Source organism: Pelodiscus sinensis, chromosome 2 (assembly GCF_052426305.1).
Source record: "Pelodiscus sinensis isolate ZL-2025 chromosome 2, ASM5242630v1, whole genome shotgun sequence".
In the NCBI taxonomy this organism is placed as follows: domain Eukaryota; kingdom Metazoa; phylum Chordata; order Testudines; family Trionychidae; genus Pelodiscus; species Pelodiscus sinensis.
The window spans coordinates 203,635,133-203,653,518 of NC_143053.1; the positions used below are offsets into that span (position 1 = coordinate 203,635,133).

Below are 18,386 nucleotides of genomic sequence, written 5' to 3' on the forward strand. Positions count from 1 at the left end.
CCCCGGCTTTGCTCCCCGTCTCCCTGATCTGCTGGAAACCAGCAGACCAGGGAGACGGGGAGCAAAGCCTCTGAGGACACTGGCAGCGGGACAGCCGCGGCGCGTCTGGGCTGTCCGCTGCCCTCGTGCTCCGCGGCTTTGCTGCCCGTCTCCCTGGTCTGCTGGAAAACAGCAGACCAGGGAGACGGGCAGCAAACCCCGTTCGTAACTGCGGATCTGACGTAAGTCGGATCCGCGTAACTTGGGGACTGCCTGTACATCTTCCTGGCACTTGGGCTACTATAGATGAGCTGTACTGGGCTCAAAACAGGAGTAACTGGGTAAAATTCTATGATCCATGTTATACAGAATGTCAGACCACATGACTGAATGGTCCCTTCTGGCATTAAAATCTACGAGATGCTAAGCCCGTATGTTCCCTTTACATAAGCTATTAGAGACAATTACACCAGAATCCTGCTTGCTTTGTGGTTGTCTGTGTATGGGGCAGGAAGTGTTTTAAATTGTCAAAATACTGGGAGATGTGGATGACAGTAAAAGACAGTTTCTGCAAAGGAGCTTACCCTTGTGCATAGCTACAAAACTTTTAAGTCAGAGGTGGATTTGTTTCTCCTCTCCCCACCCCCAAACCTTGGGGGCGTCTTGAATGTCAGACTAAACAAACTATCAAAAGAGATATCTTTCATGGAAACTTACTCTATTAAATTCTGTGACTATAGATCTTTTTAATTGATTACTTTCACAAACAACTGTTTTTTAAAGAACAGATTAAATGCATGGGGACTTTTTAAATATCAAATAGAAGTAAATCAGCCAATTTTTATTTTATTGGCAAAGAAAATCAGGCTTTTCTCTCTCTCTCATAGTAGCACACACACAGTTAAGCAAAGAAATGCTGAATATATAAGATGGGGGAAAACACAAAGAGGATGTGGTTGCAAAACAAAACAAAACAAAAAAAACTTTAATACAGGGAGTTTTGAAAGATGGCCATAACAGGCACAGACAAAATGTAATAATTATTTTTGATACCAGAGCAATATGAGAGCTAGTTGAATAGTTTCAAATGTATGTGTGCGCAAATAATGTAGCAAATTAGCATTTTTGGGATACATTAATTGTTATTTGTGAGTTAACAATGAAAGTTTGCACATCTAGAAAATTTAATAAATTGTAAATAGGAACGATGATTTATCTGAAATATTCATATTGAAAGTGTGTTAGTTGTTATTTGATAGCCACTACCTGAAATCTCTTCAGCAAAAGAATAAAACAAGACAATCATTTAGCCAGGGAGTAGACACAACAACTTTCACCTCAAATGACCAACCACACATGGCAATGAGAAATAGTACAAGGGTCAAAGATAAACTTGATCTTCATTTAAAATTTAGGCTGATAGCACTATGCTGGTCTGCACTGTGAAAAATCCACTCATGAGCATTGTAACTATATTGACCCAACTCACAAGCTGTCTCTACACTGGCATGATTTTATGCAAAAGCAGATGCTTTTGCGCAAAAACTTGCTGCCTGTCTACACTGGCAGGGAGTTCTTGTGAAAGAACACTGACATTCTAATGTGTGAAATCAGGGCTTCTTGTGCAAAAACTATGATGCTTCTGCTCAGGAATAAGCTCTCTTGTGCAACTGTTTTTGCGCAAGAGGCCAGTGTAGACGGGCAACATGAATTTCTTGAGCAAGAAAGCCTGATGGTTAAAATGGCTGTCGGAGCTTTCTTGCGCAAGAGAGCATCTACACTGGCACAGATGCTCTTCGCAAAAGCACATCTTTTGCGCAAAGGCACATGACAGCGTAGATGCTCTCTCGTGCAAATACTCTAACACAAAAACTCTTGTGTTAAAGAGTATTTGCGCAAAATCTTGCCAATGTAGACATAGCTACAGTGTACACACTGCTATGTCAATGGGAGAATATTCCCTTTACCCTAGCTATCATTAGTTAAGGAGGTGTTGTTCCTAAAGTGATGGTTATGGCAGCAAAGCTATAGTACTGTGTCTATGCCAGTATCATCCCTCAAGCATACACATACCCAAAATGAAAGAGGAAGGGTGAAGTTTGTTCACAAACTACACTTGAACCTCTATACTTTTGGGCTGCGTCTAGACTGGCAAGTTTTTCCGCAAAAGCAGCTGTCTACACTGGCCGCTTGAATTTCCGCAAGAACACTGACAATCTCCTGTAATGTTGTCAGTGTTCTTGCAGAAATGCTATGCTGCTCCCATTTGGGCAAAAGCTCTCTTGCACAAATGCTTTTGCGCAAGAGGGCCAGTGTAGACAACATGGTATTGTTTTGCGCAAAAAAGCCCCAATCGTGAAAATGGCGATCGGGGCTTTCTTGCGCAAAACCACATCTAGATTGGCACGGATGCTTTTCCGCAAAAAGTGCTTTTGCAGAAAAGCGTCCGTGCCAATCTAGATGCTCTTTTCCACAAATGCTTTTAACGGAAAAGCTTTTCCGTTAAAAGCATTTGCGGAAAATCATGCCAGTCTAGACGTAGCCTTGGTGTCCCTAATCCAGGAACAACGTTCAAGTGTATTTGACGAACACTTGGGGATAATAACTACACCTGTAGAAGTTGGAGTCAGTGCATAAATAGAAAGAAAAGTAGTATAATGAGTTTCAATTAACAAGCTTTAAAATGATCAAATTAATGATTCTTGTACTATGTTGAAGAAATATAAAAATATACATTTTGAAGATTTCATATACAAAAATTAAGCTAATGAACAGGAGCGATGAACAGAAGTATTGTGAATATGTTCTCCAGGTGAAGGAGGAATGATTACATGACTCTTGGGATAAGTTTATTGTCTGTAAGGTATGCACTTATATTTCAGTTGAGCGGCAAGCACGCTACTAACACACCATGTGGTCTATGCTATCATGTGCCGAAAGTGTCCGTCTGCTATGTACATTGGACAAACATCTCAGACACTTCGCCAAAGGATTAATGCCCACAAAACAGATATCAGACAAGATCACAAGGAGAAAACAGTTTCTTGCCATTTTAACCAGAAAGGACACTCTCTCAATGACTTGACCACCTGCATTCTGCTACAAAGACCTTTTACATCTGCACTTGAAAGGGAATCCTCTGAACTGTCATTCATGTTAAAATTCGACACTTGCCAACAAGGACTTAACAAACATTTGAACTATCTCACCCATTACCAAGACAGTTTCCCCAATTATCACCTCTAATACCATTAACTCACAAACATCCCACTCTCCCTACCTCTAATATCATCAATTCACAGACACTTACCTTCCTTCCTTTCCCCCCTCCCCCCGCATCCCCCTCCTGTTCTGCAATGTGATTTGTCCTTTTCATATTTGTTCATTTTTTTAATTGTATCCTTTGGTATACATGGTTGTGACTACTTTCTTCCACTATTTGATCTGAGGAAGTGGGTCTGGCCCACGAAAGCTCATCATCTAATAAACCATCTTGTTAGTCTTTAAAGTGCTACATTGTCCTGCATTTTGCTTCAGCTACCCCAGACTAACACGGCTACATTTCTATCACTACTCACCATGTGGTCTGTTTGTTTGGGGGACTCTGTGCTGAACTTACTATCCTGCTAGGTATGGCTGAGAGAGCTTTTGAATAAGGCTCTGATCCCTAGCCCATTTAGCACCCATCAACCCTTAACTAGAGGGCAGGGCTACTCAAGTGACCAGAGGAGTTTTTCAAAGTAGTTTAGAGGAAAGTGTGGGTGGGAAGGTCTAGATACACTTCACACTAAAAATACCCTCTGATAAAAACAAAACATCAACAAAGGAACAAATTGTACCACAGAACGAGTTGCAGAAATAAAAAGAGAATGCAGGCAGGAGTCCAGCAACAGAGTGGGGGCTATCCAGTTTATTGCACTCAATGCACCATGTATGATTACCTGCCCTATGAGCAGGTGGTATGCATTTGGTGCAAGGAACTCCTGGCCTTCAGAGACCCTGTGCAGGTTTTGGAGACTACAGGGGCTGAAATGAAAGACAGAGAGGTATATAGATGAGACTTTCTGGGACACAGTAGAATGGTCCAACTCCCATTCTAACAGCCTTTGTGCTATTGAACGAAAGTCTCAGAAAAGGAGAACATCCAAATGGAGCAGAGGAAAACAACTCACAATTGGGAACCTACTTCTAGATGATGTTGTGTTATCCACTAGCACTGAGGATGCCTCCCCAGGGGAGGGAACTCCAGTTACTAGGAAGAGATAGGTAATAGTTATTGGGGATTTGATCATCAGAAACATAGATAGCTGGGTTTGTGATGTCACTGCATGGTGGCTTGCCTGCATGGTGCAAAAGTTATGGATCTCTTGAGATATCTAGATAGATTTATGTGTAGTGCTGGTGGTTGTGGTACATGTAGATACCAACGGCATAAAAAAGGACAAGAGAGAGGACCTGGAGGCAAAATTTAGACTGCTAGGTAACAGATTGAAATCCATGACTTCCGTGGCAGCATTTTCAGAGATACTTCCAGTTTATCACAGGGCGTGTTAGGCAGGCACAACTGCAGGGTCTCAATGCATGGTGTAAGTTAAATGTATTCAAAATTAGGGAAAATTTTGTAAAAGTGGATGCCTAGAAGGATGGATTCCATGTAAGCCAAAATGCAACCAGATATCTGACACTTAAAATAAAAAAGGTTGTAGAGCAGTTTTTAAAGTAGAGACTTGGAGAAAGTCAACAGGTATGGAAGAGCATGTGGTTTGGACACAGACATCACTTAGAAAAGGATCTATTAATGGAGATTCTCTATGATGTCATAATAAGGAGAGAATGGAATATGATAAAATACAGGTAGGATCCGATTAGAAAACGGTCAAATGAAAACAGTCCTATTCAATTACATCATGTAATGGCAGACAACTAAAACATAACAAGTTTTTAAAGTGCTGATATACAATGCTAGTAGTCTAAATAATAAGATGGGTGAACAAGATAAAGTGCCTTGTATTAAATTAGTATATTGATATTATAGGCATCACAGACCCTTGGTGGAATGAGGATAATCAATGGGACACAGTAATACCAGCATATAAATTATAAGTGCAAAATAGGTTGTACCAGTGAGAGAGTGGCACTGTATGTGAAAGAAAGCATAGAATCAAAATGAAATAAAAATCTTCAGTGAACCAAATTGTACCATAAAATCTTTATGGATAGTAATTCCATGCTCTAATAATAAAAATATATCACAAGGTAAAAATTCCTGATTTCAACCATTCCTATTCTGATGGGGTACATGTCAACTAGGACAGGATACAGACATAAAGTTTCTTGACAGCTTAAATGACTGCTTCTTGGAGCAGATAGTTCTGGAAAACACAAGAGGAGAGGTAATTCCTGAATTAGTCCTAAGTGGATCACAGGCTCTGGATTGTATATAGCTGAAACTCTAGAAACAGTGAGCATCATACAGTGTTTAATTAAATTTAACATCCCAATGGTAGGGAAACACCACAACACCTCAACACTGTAGCACTTGGTTTCAGAAAGGGGGACTATACAAACATGAGGAAGTTAGTTAAACAGAAATTGAAAGGGAGTGCCAACCGTGAAATTACTGTAAGCTGCATGGAACCTTGTTAAAGACACTCAACTTAAATAGGGTATGTCTACACTACAGCACTAATTCGAACTAACTTAATTCGAATTAGTTAATTCGAACTAAGCTAATTCGAATTAGTGCATCTAGACCTAAAAACTAGTTTGAATTAGCATCTTGCTAATTCGAACTAGCATGTCCACATTGAGTGGACCCTGAACCGAGGTTAAGGATGGCCGGAAGCAGTGCTGGCAGGGCATCAGATTAGGACTTAGAACGTGGAGCTGCTGTCTCAGGCTAGCCGAGGGATGTGCTTAAAGGGACCCAACCCCCTCCCCAGACAGACAGTTCTCAAGGGTTCCCCGCTTGCAAAGCAGTCCTGGCTTGGAGTGCCCTGAGTGCCCACGCTCGGCACATCACAGCACTCGGCCATCAGCCCGGCTGCACTTACTGCAGGCTGCCATTCGGTGGGAGGTCAATCGGGGGGGGGGGGGGGCTGCAGGAGAGTTTCCACCCCGAGGAGCTCGCAGAGCCACCCCAGTCCTCCCCATTGGGGGCTCATACCCCATTCCTACCTCACCTCCTTCCACTTACCCCTCCCTATCCCCACCTTCCTGATGTACAAAATAAAGGACACGTGTGTTCAAAAATAGAAACTCTCTTTATTGAACAAAACTCGGGGAGACTGGGAAAAGGAGGTGGGAGAGGGGAAGAGAGAGGATGGTAGAGGGGAGGGCAACTAAAATGATCAGGGGTTTGGAACAGGTTCCATATGAAGAGAGGCTAAAGAGACTGGGACTTTTCAGCTTAGAAAAGAGGAGACTGAGGGGGGATATGATGGAGGTCTATAAAAGCACGAGTGGTGTGGAGAGGGTGCATAAAGAAAAGTTCTTCATTAGTTCCCATAATAGAAGGACTAGAGGACACCAAATGAAATGAATGGGTATCAGGCTTCAAACTAATAACAGAAAGTTCTTCTTCACAAAGCAAATAGTCACAGAAAGTTCTTCTTCACAGCAAATAGAGGCTGTGAAGGCTAGAACTAGAACAGAGTTTAAAGAGAAGTTAGATAAATTCATGGAGATTGGGTCCATGGAGTGGTATTAGCCAGGGGGTAGAAATGGTGTCCCTGGCCTCTGTTTGTGGAAGGCTGGAGATGGATGGCACGAGACAAATGGCTTGGTCATTGTCTTCGGTCCATCCCCTCCAGGGTCCCTAGTGTTGGCCGCTGTCGGCAGACAGGCTACTGGGCTAGATGGACCTTTGGTCTGACCCAGCATAGCCATTCTAAGCTCAGGGCTCAGGGTTGGGGGTTTCACTGAACCACCCTGATTTTCATGCAAACCTGCTCCTGGGTGGCCAGGCTGGCAGCTATCCTGCCCTAGACGGCCACTTTCCTGTGCCTAGTGTGGAGGTTGTGGATGAGGTCCATGATCTCCGCACTAGACCAGGTGGGTGCCCGCCTCTTGCGGACCTGGGCAGGCTCCCGGGAGCTGCCAGCCTGATCCCGGGAAGAGGCAGAGGGCTGGGTGGCAGCGGGTGGATGGTTCGTGCTGTGCCAGGTGAAGGGTCTGCTGGGTGGGTGCTGGGCTTTAAGGGCTCTGGGCCGGGAGGGGGGCAGACGAGTTTCCCTGGTGGTGCCCAGAGTGGCCACCAGGGAAAGCTGGGGAGGGCTAGCCTCCCACTAGTTCCAATTAAGTGGCTACACAGCCCTTAATTCGAACTACTTAATTCGAAGTAGGCGTTAGTCTTCGTAGAATGAGGTTTACCTAGTTCGAATTAAGCGCTCCCCTAGTTCGAATTAAGTTCGAACTAGCGGTTTGCCTGTGTAGCGCCTATCAAAGTTCATTCAAACTAACGTCTGTTAGTTCGAATTAACTTTGTAGTGTAGACATACCCATATAGATCCCAAATTAAAAACATTAGAAGAGAACCAGAAAAGTTCCACCATGGCTAAACAGCACAGTAGAAGAAGCAGTAAGGATAGAAAGGCATCCTTTAAAAAGTGGAAGCTAAATCAAACTGAGGAATATAGACAAGAGCATAAACTCTGGCAAATGAAGTAACTACTGTATATTTTAGAGTTTGTCTGTCTGTCAGTTCAAGAACTCCTACTAAACAGTAAGAGCTAGGATCACCAGCTTCCTCTGATCATAACCTAAAGCAACGTAAAGGTTTGGCTGTGACAGGACAATGGGATGTGCCTGGAATGGGATTGTTTGACAAGGTCCCTCACCAAAATTCTTAAGCAAAGTAGGCTGCCATGGGATAAGAGAGAAAGTCCTCTCATGGATGCATCAATGGTTAAAAGATAGGAAACAAAAGGTAGGAATAAATGGTCAGTTTTCAGAATGGAGACAGATAAAAATAGTGGTGGCCCTCCGGGGTCTGTACTGGGATAAGTTTTACTCAACATATTCATAAATGAGCTGGAAAAAAAGGGTAAACAGTGAGGTGACAAAATTTGCAGATGGTACAAAACTACTCAAGACAGTTAAGTCCAAAGCATATGATGAAGCGCTACAAAAGGAGTATGCAAAACGGAGGAGTGGACAACAAAATAGGAGATGACATTCAATGTTGATAAATGCAAATCAAAGAACATTGGAAAAGATAATCACAACTATGCATATAAAAAGGATGGAATTTAAATTAGCTGTTCTGACTCAAGGAAGAGCTTTTGGAGTCATTGTGGACAATTCTCTGAAAACATTCCCTCAATGTGCAGCAGAAGTAAAAAAAAGCTAACAAATTGCTGAGAATCACTAAGAAAGAGACAAAAAAGAAGATAGGACTATCACATTGTCTCTATGTAAATCCACTGTATGCCAAATCTTACATACTGTACGAAGATGTGGTCATCACATCTCAAAAAAGATATATTAGAATCAGAAAAAGACTGGGACTTTCAAGCTTGGAAAAAAGACAACTAAGGGGGATTTGATAGAGGGCTTTAAAATCATGATTAGTGTGGAGAAAGTGAATAAGGAAAGTGTTATTTATTCCTCATAACACAAGAACTAGGGATCACCAAATGAAATGAAATTAATAGGCAGCAAATTTAAAACAAACACAAGTATTTGCTCACACAGTGTGAAATTTGTTTCCCGAGAATACTGTGAATGCCAAGATTATAACAGATTCAAAAAAGAACTAGATACATTCCTGAAAGATAGATCCATCAATGGCTATTATCCAGGATGGGCAGAAACGGTGTTGCTAGCCTTTGTTTGCCAGAAGCCGGGAATGAATGAGATGGGCTGGCTTACTGGATGGTTATTTCTGAAGTACCTGGCATTGGCCTCTGTTGGAAGACAGGCTACTGGGCCAGTTGGACATTTCATCTGTCCAAAAGGGGCTATTCTTATGTTCTTATTAATTTTTTAAAATTATTTTTCTTACAAAACAATATGGAAAATTATGCTAAGATTAAATGCAATAATTTTATTTTCTAACTGACCCACCATTCGTGAAGGCATGAAGTGGAGAGAGAAACCCACTGGCTGCAATCAGAGCATCAAAATATACACTTGTAAAGTCAGAAGATAATATCTTAAACTATTACTAATGTCCTAACTGTGCTCTTAAAAGTTTTTTGTGCATTTCTACTTGACAGTATACAATACTGCAAAAACCAAACAAACAAATAAACAACATTCCTATCAATCACACTTAAGATCCTTCAGAGTAATGAAAATTCATAATCTAAGATCCCTTTAAGCCGCATGGCCGAGGGAGCCATGCCTGAGCCCCCATGCAGCTACGCAGATGTCTAACAAGTCCCGTGAAGTAGCTCGGGGCTACTGCAGAGTGCCACCTCTGTCTACCAGCCATGGCAGTTCCATGTTGGGGCCAGAAGTGGATGCCTCTCCCCTGGTCATGGCAGCTTAATGCTGGGGCCAGGTCCTCTTCCCTAGCCACAGAAACTCCATGTTGGACTGGAGGAGTGCACCTCTTCACAGTCCATGATGCCCAACCCAGAGTTGTCAGAACTGATGCTCTGCCACGGAACAGGAGCCCCTTCCCCCAGCTGTGCCCGCTGGATGTGTGACAGCCACGGAGAGGCATCTCTCACCTAGCCCCAAGATGCTGTGATGAGAAAAGGCTGGGGGGTAGTCCTCCCTCCCCAGGGCAGCTTGTACCCCAAACCTCTCATCCTCAGCTCCACCTCAGAACCTGCACCCACAGCTAGAGCCCAAACCCCAACCCACAGCCTGAGTCCTGAGCCCCCTCCCACACTCTAACCTCTTGGCCGTCACACATAGTCCGTGTATGGAATGATTTTAGTTACGTGATACATCACCTTCATATTGCAACATATAATGAAAGTAATTCTGTGCATGGACATAAACAATTAGGGTATGTCTAAACTACATGGCTCCGTCGACGGAGCCATGTAGATTTGTTTGTTTGGCAAAGGGAAATGAAGCCGCGATTTAAATAAGTCTCTGGTAAATCACAAAACTGTAGGCTCCTTCTGTCAAAAATAGCAAAACATCAGCTTTTCCAATATGTGACAAAGGAAATAATGCAGGATGAAATTAAATTGACTCCTATAATTTCAAAACAAAAACATTACGAATAAAGTAATTTGTTTAAATGTAATAAGCACAGATATGAAATTGATTTGCTTCTGATATATAGTGAGATGTTTAGTAGAAATTACTGATAAGTTATCTTGTATTGCTGAGGCCAAAAGCTTTTGAACTCCCCAAAGTTACTTTTAGCCTGCCAATACTGTCCACAAAGCAGATGGAAAACATAAAATGGTTCACACTTTATTTAAAATTATTGTAATTTTTCAAATAAAAAAGTAAAATTTTCTCTTTTGAGAACCAAACGTATTTCACATGATTTCTCAGGTGCTGTCTTTAAGAATAAGTCTAAACAGATTTTTCTCTACTATTTCTCAAGATCTTTCTTGTTCATATTTTGGAGTAACTGCATCTGTATAAGTGCGTTAAAAGCCTCTAAAAATAAATAAATCCAACAAAACAATGAAATAGCTAACCTCTTGAGTACACCATCCACACTCTGGGCCCAGGGCAAGGCACATTTTGCATGTTACTGCATTTGAAGTGGCACATCTGTTTTCCGCTGTAATGAAACATAAAAACAAACATTCATGATTGTATTTGGGAACTATGTAAAATGACTAATTTTAAACTTTGATTAAATAAACTACTATTTAGCAGATTAAGACTGGTGACAAAGTTTTTGAATAAGAGAAGAACAGGATAAGAACATTAAAAGAGACGTATTAGGTCAGACCAAAGGTCCATTTAGCCCATATCGGCTGTGTCTACACTGGGCCACTTATTCCGGAAAATCAGCCGCTTTTCCGGAATAAGCTGCGAGCTGTTTACACTGGCCCTTGAATTTCCGGAAAAGCAACGACATTCTACTGTACAAAATTAGCCGCTATTCCAGAAAAGCTACGCTGCTCCCGCTCGGGCATAAGTCCGTATTCCGGAACACTGTTCCGGAAAAGGGCCAGTGTAGACAGCCCAGTAGTCTTTTCCGGAAAAAAGCCCCGATCGTGAAAATGACGATCAGCGCTCTTTTCCGGAAAAGCGCGTCTACATTGGCCACAGATGCTTTTCTGGAAAAAGGGCTTTTCCGGAAAAGCATCCTGCCAATGTAGACGCTCTTTTTCCTGAAATACTTATAACGAAAACTATTCTGTTTTAAGCATTTCCGGAAATTCATGCCAGTGTAGACACAGCCATCCTGTCTTCTGATAGAGGCTAATGCTAGGTGCACAGAAGGAATGAACAGAACAGGTAATCATCAACTGTTCCATCCCGTCGCCCATTCCCTCCTTCTAGCAAACACAGGATAGAGGCTCCATCTCTCCCATCCTGGCTAACAGCCACTGATGAACCTATCCTCCATGAATTTATCTAGCTCTTTTTTGAACCCTGGTATAGTCTTTCACAACATTGTGCATTGTGCGAAAAAAAATACTTCCTTTTGTTTGTTTTAAGCTTAGCTGCCTGTTATTTTAATTGGTAATCCCTAGTTCTTGAGTTATGAGGAGTAAACAACATTTCCATATTTTCTTTCTCAACGCCAGTCATGATTTTATAGATCTCTGTCATATCCCCCTCGGTTGTTTCTTTTCCAAGCTGAAAAGACTCAGTCTCGTTAATCTTTTCTTATATAGCAACAGTTCTATACCCCTAATCATTTTTGTAGCTCTTTTCCAATGTTAATATATTTTTTGAGATGGGATGACCACAAATCTGCATGCAGTATTCAAAGTGTGAGCATACAGTGGATTTATATAAAAGCAATATATTTTCTGTCTTATTATCTATCCTTTTCTTAACGATTCCCAACATTCTAGGGGTTTTTTGTTTTTGTTTTTTTACTTCTGCTGCACACTTAGGCTACATCTAGATTGCAGAGTTCTATCAGTAAAACCTATGCAAATTGCAAAGTGCAATTTGCATATCTTTTCCACAGTTTTTTTTGGAAGAGGCTTTTCCAAAATTTGGCCTGTCTACACAGGGCCAAATTTCAGAAAAACCTCCTCCTTTGGAACATCCCTTATTTTGCATACAATAAGGAATACAGATAAGCTGAAAGAACACATCTGCTTTTTCAGAAACTGTTCTGAAAAAGCGGAAGTGTTCCTTGGATGCGGTAGAGTTGTCTGCTGCAGTGTAGACATAACCTGAGTGGATGTTTTCAGAGAACTATCCACAATTACTCCAAGATTTGTCTCTTGAATGGTAACAGCTAAATTATACCCCATCATTTCATGTGCATAAATGGGATTATCTATTCCAATATGCATTACTTTCATTTTTTTTGTCCACTCACCCATCTTTGTGAGAGACTTTTATAGCTCTTTGTAGTCTGCTTGAGACTTGACTATCTTGAGTTATCTTATATCATCTGTAACTTATAACTTATTTGTTGAATAGTAATAGAGAGGTAGCTGTGCTATGCTGATCTTGGTAAAACAAAAGGAAAAAATATATAGCACTTTAAAGTCCTACATATTTTTTGCTTTTGTTTTATAACTAATTTACTGTTACTCCTTTCCCCCTATCATTTATGAATATATGGAATAAGACTGATCTCAGTACAGATCTCTGAAAGACATCACTATTTACCTTTTTTCCAATCTAAAAAGTGACCAGGAGCTCTTCCATAGTTTTAGCCTTAGAGTCTCTGCCTGCTTCTGTGCAAACTGATTGTGTTTCTTGCCAACAGTGATGCCACTATGTCTGCTGCACTTCAAATTAAATATACACCAGTGAATACTGAAGAGCCATAAGTTTCATTTTCCTAATGCTTCTCATCAGGGAGACACTCCAGTACCACAAAATACACTCTGATGTGAGAGACACTTAGGCTATGCTGCTACAGCTGCACTGTTGTAAGGAATACAATGTTGCGGGTTTTTGCTGTCGTGGGTTCTAGTATCACGAGTGTTCTTTGAGTGGGTTAACAAGCATGTGGACTGGGGGGATCCAGTGGATGTAATATATTTAGATTTTCAGAAAGCCTTTGACAAGATCCTCACTAAAGGCTCTTAAGCAAAACAGGCTATCATAGGATGAGAGGGAAGGTCCTCTCATGTATTGGTAAATGGTTAAAAAACAGAAAACAAAACACAGAAATACTAAAAGTTTGGAAGAGTTCCTTGCATAACTTGTGCTTACCTGATGACAGCTTGGGAACTCTTGGTATATATAAAAATAGATCAATGCTCAATATACTGTGATCTTAATGTCCAATCACATCTTTCAATTAATGGCAAAAATCACAATGACTTAAATAGAAGCATGATCTGCCTTCTATTACATACAAGCTGTGTCCAAACTGTTTTACAATTATAATAATCAAAATAATTCAGAGAAAGAATTGAACACATATGAAAGGGAGAAATACATTATATATACGTTTATTTTCAAATGAGAAGAGTGTAACACGGGAAACACAATTTTAGATCAGAAGAAATGCTGCAGAAGAGAAATTGCTTGAATGGGCAAAGAGAACGTTAGTGCTAGGTAAGTGGAGGAGCATGAAAGAAAGTAAAAAGAACAAAAACAGTCTATGAGGTGTACATTTGCAAATCCAGATGATTTTTTAAAATTTCAACATGGTAAATTTGGATTACAACTGAAATGAATTCAAGGCACTTCAGTACTGTTCTTTGATACCATCAAACTTCTTTGAATTTTTGACATGGGCTTGAGCATCCTCCACTTTCTGAAATCCAGAGAGCTGGATTTTGGATGCCCCAGAGAAGATGGTGCTACAAATTAAAAGGATGGAAGAGGACAGCACTGATAAGGATTTTAGTCAAGGCAGCACATTGGCAAGGTTGCTGAGTTGTTGATAGACAGATTTGTAGGCATAAGAGAGTCCAGAATGATGCCAAGATGTTGGAGGAGGAAAACAGAAAGGATGGAGTTGTATTTGAGGATTTCTTTGCTTAAGAGAATCACTTTTCTCTTCAATTCAATATCTACTGAAGTAGAGAAGAAGCCACAAGTTTATTGGGTCATGACAGACAGAGGCCAAGTCTACACTTATGTGGAAGTTCAAATTATGATATGCAACTCTGGCTATGTTAATTGCATAGCTGTAATTGACATATCTTAATTCAAACTTTGGTACCATCTCCACAATAGGAGGTCAATGGGAGCAAACACTTCCATTGCCTTTCCCTAGCAAGGAGTACCAGCATTGACAGTGGCACCTTCAGCATTCAACTTAGTGGGCCTTTACTAGACCTGCTAAAATCCAACACCAGAAGATGGATCACTGCTGTGTCAATCTTCTGGGAAGTGAAGATGTGGCCAGAGAGAGGAACAGGGAAAAGTCATAAAAGGTTCCAAAGGGTATAGAATGGCTGATCATCATCCTAAGGATGGAAACTAAAAGAAAAGTTAGGGAAAAGTTGGACTGAAGAGAAAAGAGGCTAAGGCCTCAGCCATGATAACGTCCATTGAGATGGAGCAACATCTAACAGAAGAGCTGTTGGACATGTAAGAGCTGGGGATGTAAGTGACTAGTTGACTAGTGACTCAACTATTCGCTTTCCCGATGCTTGCTGACTCTATCAGAGAGAGACAACAAGGGAGGATGGGGGGGAGGGAGAGCAGGAGCTGTGCCGGGTGAAGCCAGCTTAAAAACTGGTTCCCTCCCAGCACCATCTCCTTCCCAGCACCATCAGTTGATTCCCGGCTTGTGCCAAGTTCCCCCCACTGTGCTTTTGCCTGATGGCTCTTAATACATTTAAAAGGCAGAACTGCAGCAGGGTTAGCTCCCAGGGCCAGGAACTAACCCTGTTGCGGCTCTGCAGTTTCCCCCCCCCTTATCAACTAATCAACTAGTGAATGGAAATTTCATTGACAGTCAATTCGCGGATTAAATGCCCAAGTAAGAGCAGAAAGTTTATAGGAGAAATCAACAGGAGAAAGTGGTCCACAGAACTGAAGGTTGCACTATGACCAAGGAGAACAAGGAGAGGAAAAGAGCCTTAATCAGAAATAAGAAGGTTGTGAGTTACATGTAAAAGATCAATTCTACTATTACTATTTACCTTAAGAGTTTTTAATATGATATATTGGCCTGTATGACTAAATAGACAAAAATGGGCCAAATTAATCCTTTGTAATCACTATAATCAAAGGAGTTAAACCAGGAAGCAAATGAATATAAGGAAGTCATTGTACCATATTAAGAGAGTGCTCACTACAGATATAGATTCCAATATACATAATACAGGTAATTTATTTACAGAGTTCTTGTATATACTGCTTAAACATTTCCCAGAATGAAAAGTTACTGCATGTGTAACATGATCTATATAAACTCACATCTGCCAATAAGGATAATGAATGTCAATCATCAACAGGATGAGTGGACAGCATCAGGAAGCTGAAAAAGTACAAAACTTCTTCCTGATTTTTTTTAATGTTATTGCAGGTGATGAATTTAGCTAGATTCTATTTTAGCAGAAATAACTAGGAGTGAAAACAGCAAGAAAAAGAAGACTCTAAACTCTAGTTTGGATTTTCCATGTGACATTGTCAGATAAAGACAGTTAACAAATGCGAACTAGAGAACTGTCAGAGAGAAATCTTTTTACTGGGAACTTTTCAGTGTCAAAAATTCTATTTTGCGGTCATGAAATTAATGACTTGCAATTGAAGGTCTTGGAATCACTGACTTAAAAGATTAATTCATTTGGAATGAATAGTCACAGAGAGGTAGCTATGTTAGTCTGATATTGGTAAAACAAAAAAAGCAGCCATGTAGCACTTTAAAGACTAACAAGATAGTTTATTAAGTGATTAGCTTTCGTGAGGCAGACCCACTTCTTCAGATCATATTCTGAAAGCAAATTGGCATGACCATTATATAACAGAGGGATACAATGAAAAGAGTAAAAAAATACAAACTGAAAAATCAGCTACATAGAACAGAAGGTAAAGGCGAGGGGGCGTGGGAAGTGACAAGGAAGGAGGAAATTGCTTACTGTAAGAGTCAATTAAGTGGCTAATTTGGAGTCACTACAAATATCAAAAGGTAGGGAGGCTGTCTCTGTAATGTGTAATATAATTATCATCTCGATTAAGGCCCATTTGCAAGGTGTCGAATTTTAGCATAAATAAAGGTTCTGACCTCACCCTCTGTGATCTGGTGTTAAAGTCTCTTTGTTGTAAAATGCATGTTGTCAGGTCTTTAAGGGAATTGCCAATTTGATTGAAATGCAGGCTGACAGGTTTGTGTGTGGAGATTTCTGATGTCTGATTTTGTGAGCATTGATTCTTTGGTGAAGTGACTGTCCAGTTTGTCCAATATAGATCGCAGAGGGGCATTGCTGGCACATGATGGCATTTATCAGATTGCTGGACGTACAGGAATATGAGCCCTTGATCATATAACTGACATGGTTAGGTCCAGTGATGGTGTCTCCAGAGTAAATACGTGGAAAAAACTGGCAATGGGGTTTGTTTTGGGTTTTTATCAATCTGGTATTCTGTCTTTAAGTTTCTGGTCCGCTCCAATCCCACTGACAGAGACAAAAAACTTACAAGATGTCTACCAAGCATTCATAAAACTCAATTACTCACCGGGAGAAGTAAAAAAACAGATTGAAAAGGGCAGACGAATACCCAGAAACCAGCTACTTCTAGATAGGCCCAAGAAAATCAACAACAGAACACCACCACTTGTCATCACCTATAGCCTCTAACTCAGACCCCCTCCAAAGCATTATCAATAACCTACAACCTATACTGGAACATGATGCTACAGTCCGAGAGGCTCTGGATAACAGACCTGTACTCTCCTAGCATATGTCTACACTACAGTGCTAATTCGAACTTAGTTCGAATTAGTTCGAATTGGCTTAGTTCGAATTAACTAACGCATCCAGACTAAAAAACTAGTTCGAATTAGCGTTTTGCTAATTCGAACTAGCATGTCCACACAGAGTGGACCCTGAACCGGGATTAAGGATGGCCGGAAGCTGTGCCGGCAGGGCATCAGATGAGGACTTAGAGCGTGGAGCTGCTGTCTCAGACTAGCCGAGGGATGTGCTTAAAGGGACCCGACCACCACCCCGGACAGACAGTTCTCAGGGGTGCCCCACTTGCAAAGCAGTCCTGGCTTGGATTGCCCGGAGTACCCACACTGGGCACATCACAGCACTCGGCCATCAGACCGGCTGCACTTGCCGCAGGCTGCCATCTGGGGAGAGGGTGCAATTGGGGGGCTGGAGGAGAGGTTCCACCCCCAGAAGCCCGCAGAGCCAGCCCAGTCCTCCCCATCAGGGGCTCGTACCCCATTCCTCCCTCACCTCCTTCCACTTACCCCTCCCTAGCCCCCCTTCCTGATGTACAAAATAAAGGACAATTGTGTTCAAAAATAGAATCTCTCTTTATTGAACAAAACTGGGGGAGACTGGGAAAAGGAGATGGGAGAGGGGAAGAGAGAGGGTGGGAGAGGAGAGGGGAGGACAACTACAATGATGAGGGGTTTGGAACAGGTCCCATATGAAGAGAGGCTAAAGAGACTGGGACTTTTCAGCTTAGAAAAGAGGAGATGGAGGGGGGATATGATAGAGGTCTATAAAAGCATTAGTGGTGTGGAGAGGGTGCATACAGAAAAGTTCTTCATTAGTTCCCATAATAGAAGGACTAGAGGGCACCAAAGGAAAGGAATGGGTAGCAGGCTTCAAACTAACAACAGAAAGTCCTTCTTCACAAAGCAAATAGTCAACCTGTGGAACTTCTTGCTGCAGGAGGCTGTGAAGGCTAGAACTAGAACAGAGTTTAAAGAGAAGTGAGATCAATTCATGGAGGTTGGGTCCAGGGGGTAGGAGTGGTGTCCCTGCCCAAAGTTTGTGGAACGCTGGAGAGGGATGACACGAGACAAATGGCTTGGTCACTGTCTTTGGTCCATCCCCTCTAGGGTCCCTAGGGTTGGCCGCTGTCGGCGGACAGGCTACTGGGCTAGATGGACATTTGGTCTGACCCAGTACGGCCATTCTAAGCTCAGGGCTCAGGGTCGGGGGTCTCAGTGGACCACCTTGATTTTCATGCCAACCTGCTCCTGGGTGGCCAGGCTGGCAGCTCTCCTGCCCTAGACGGCCGCTTTCCTGTGCCTAGTGCGGAGGTCATGGACGAGGGCCACGATGTCTGCACTGGACCAGGCGGGTGCCCGCCTCTTGCGGTCCTGGGCAAGCTCCTGGGAGCCGCCAGCCTGGTCCCGGGAAGAGGGGAAGGGCTGGGAGGCATCGGGTGGCTGGCTCATGCCGTGCCAGGTGCAGGGT

General features: G+C 42.0%; 1 protein-coding gene across 3 annotated transcripts in view; it reads right to left on the reverse strand.

Moving 5' to 3' along the window:
* ITGB8 (integrin subunit beta 8) overlaps positions 1-18,386 on the reverse strand; it is a 95,983-nt gene that overhangs the window by 61,131 nt on the left and 16,466 nt on the right. For all 3 annotated transcript variants that reach the window (XM_006138342.5, XM_014581219.4, XM_075922240.2), the window contains exon 2: positions 10,593-10,678. In XM_006138342.5, coding sequence (XP_006138404.1) covers positions 10,593-10,678 — 86 coding nt within the window. The remainder of the gene's footprint in view (positions 1-10,592; positions 10,679-18,386) is intronic.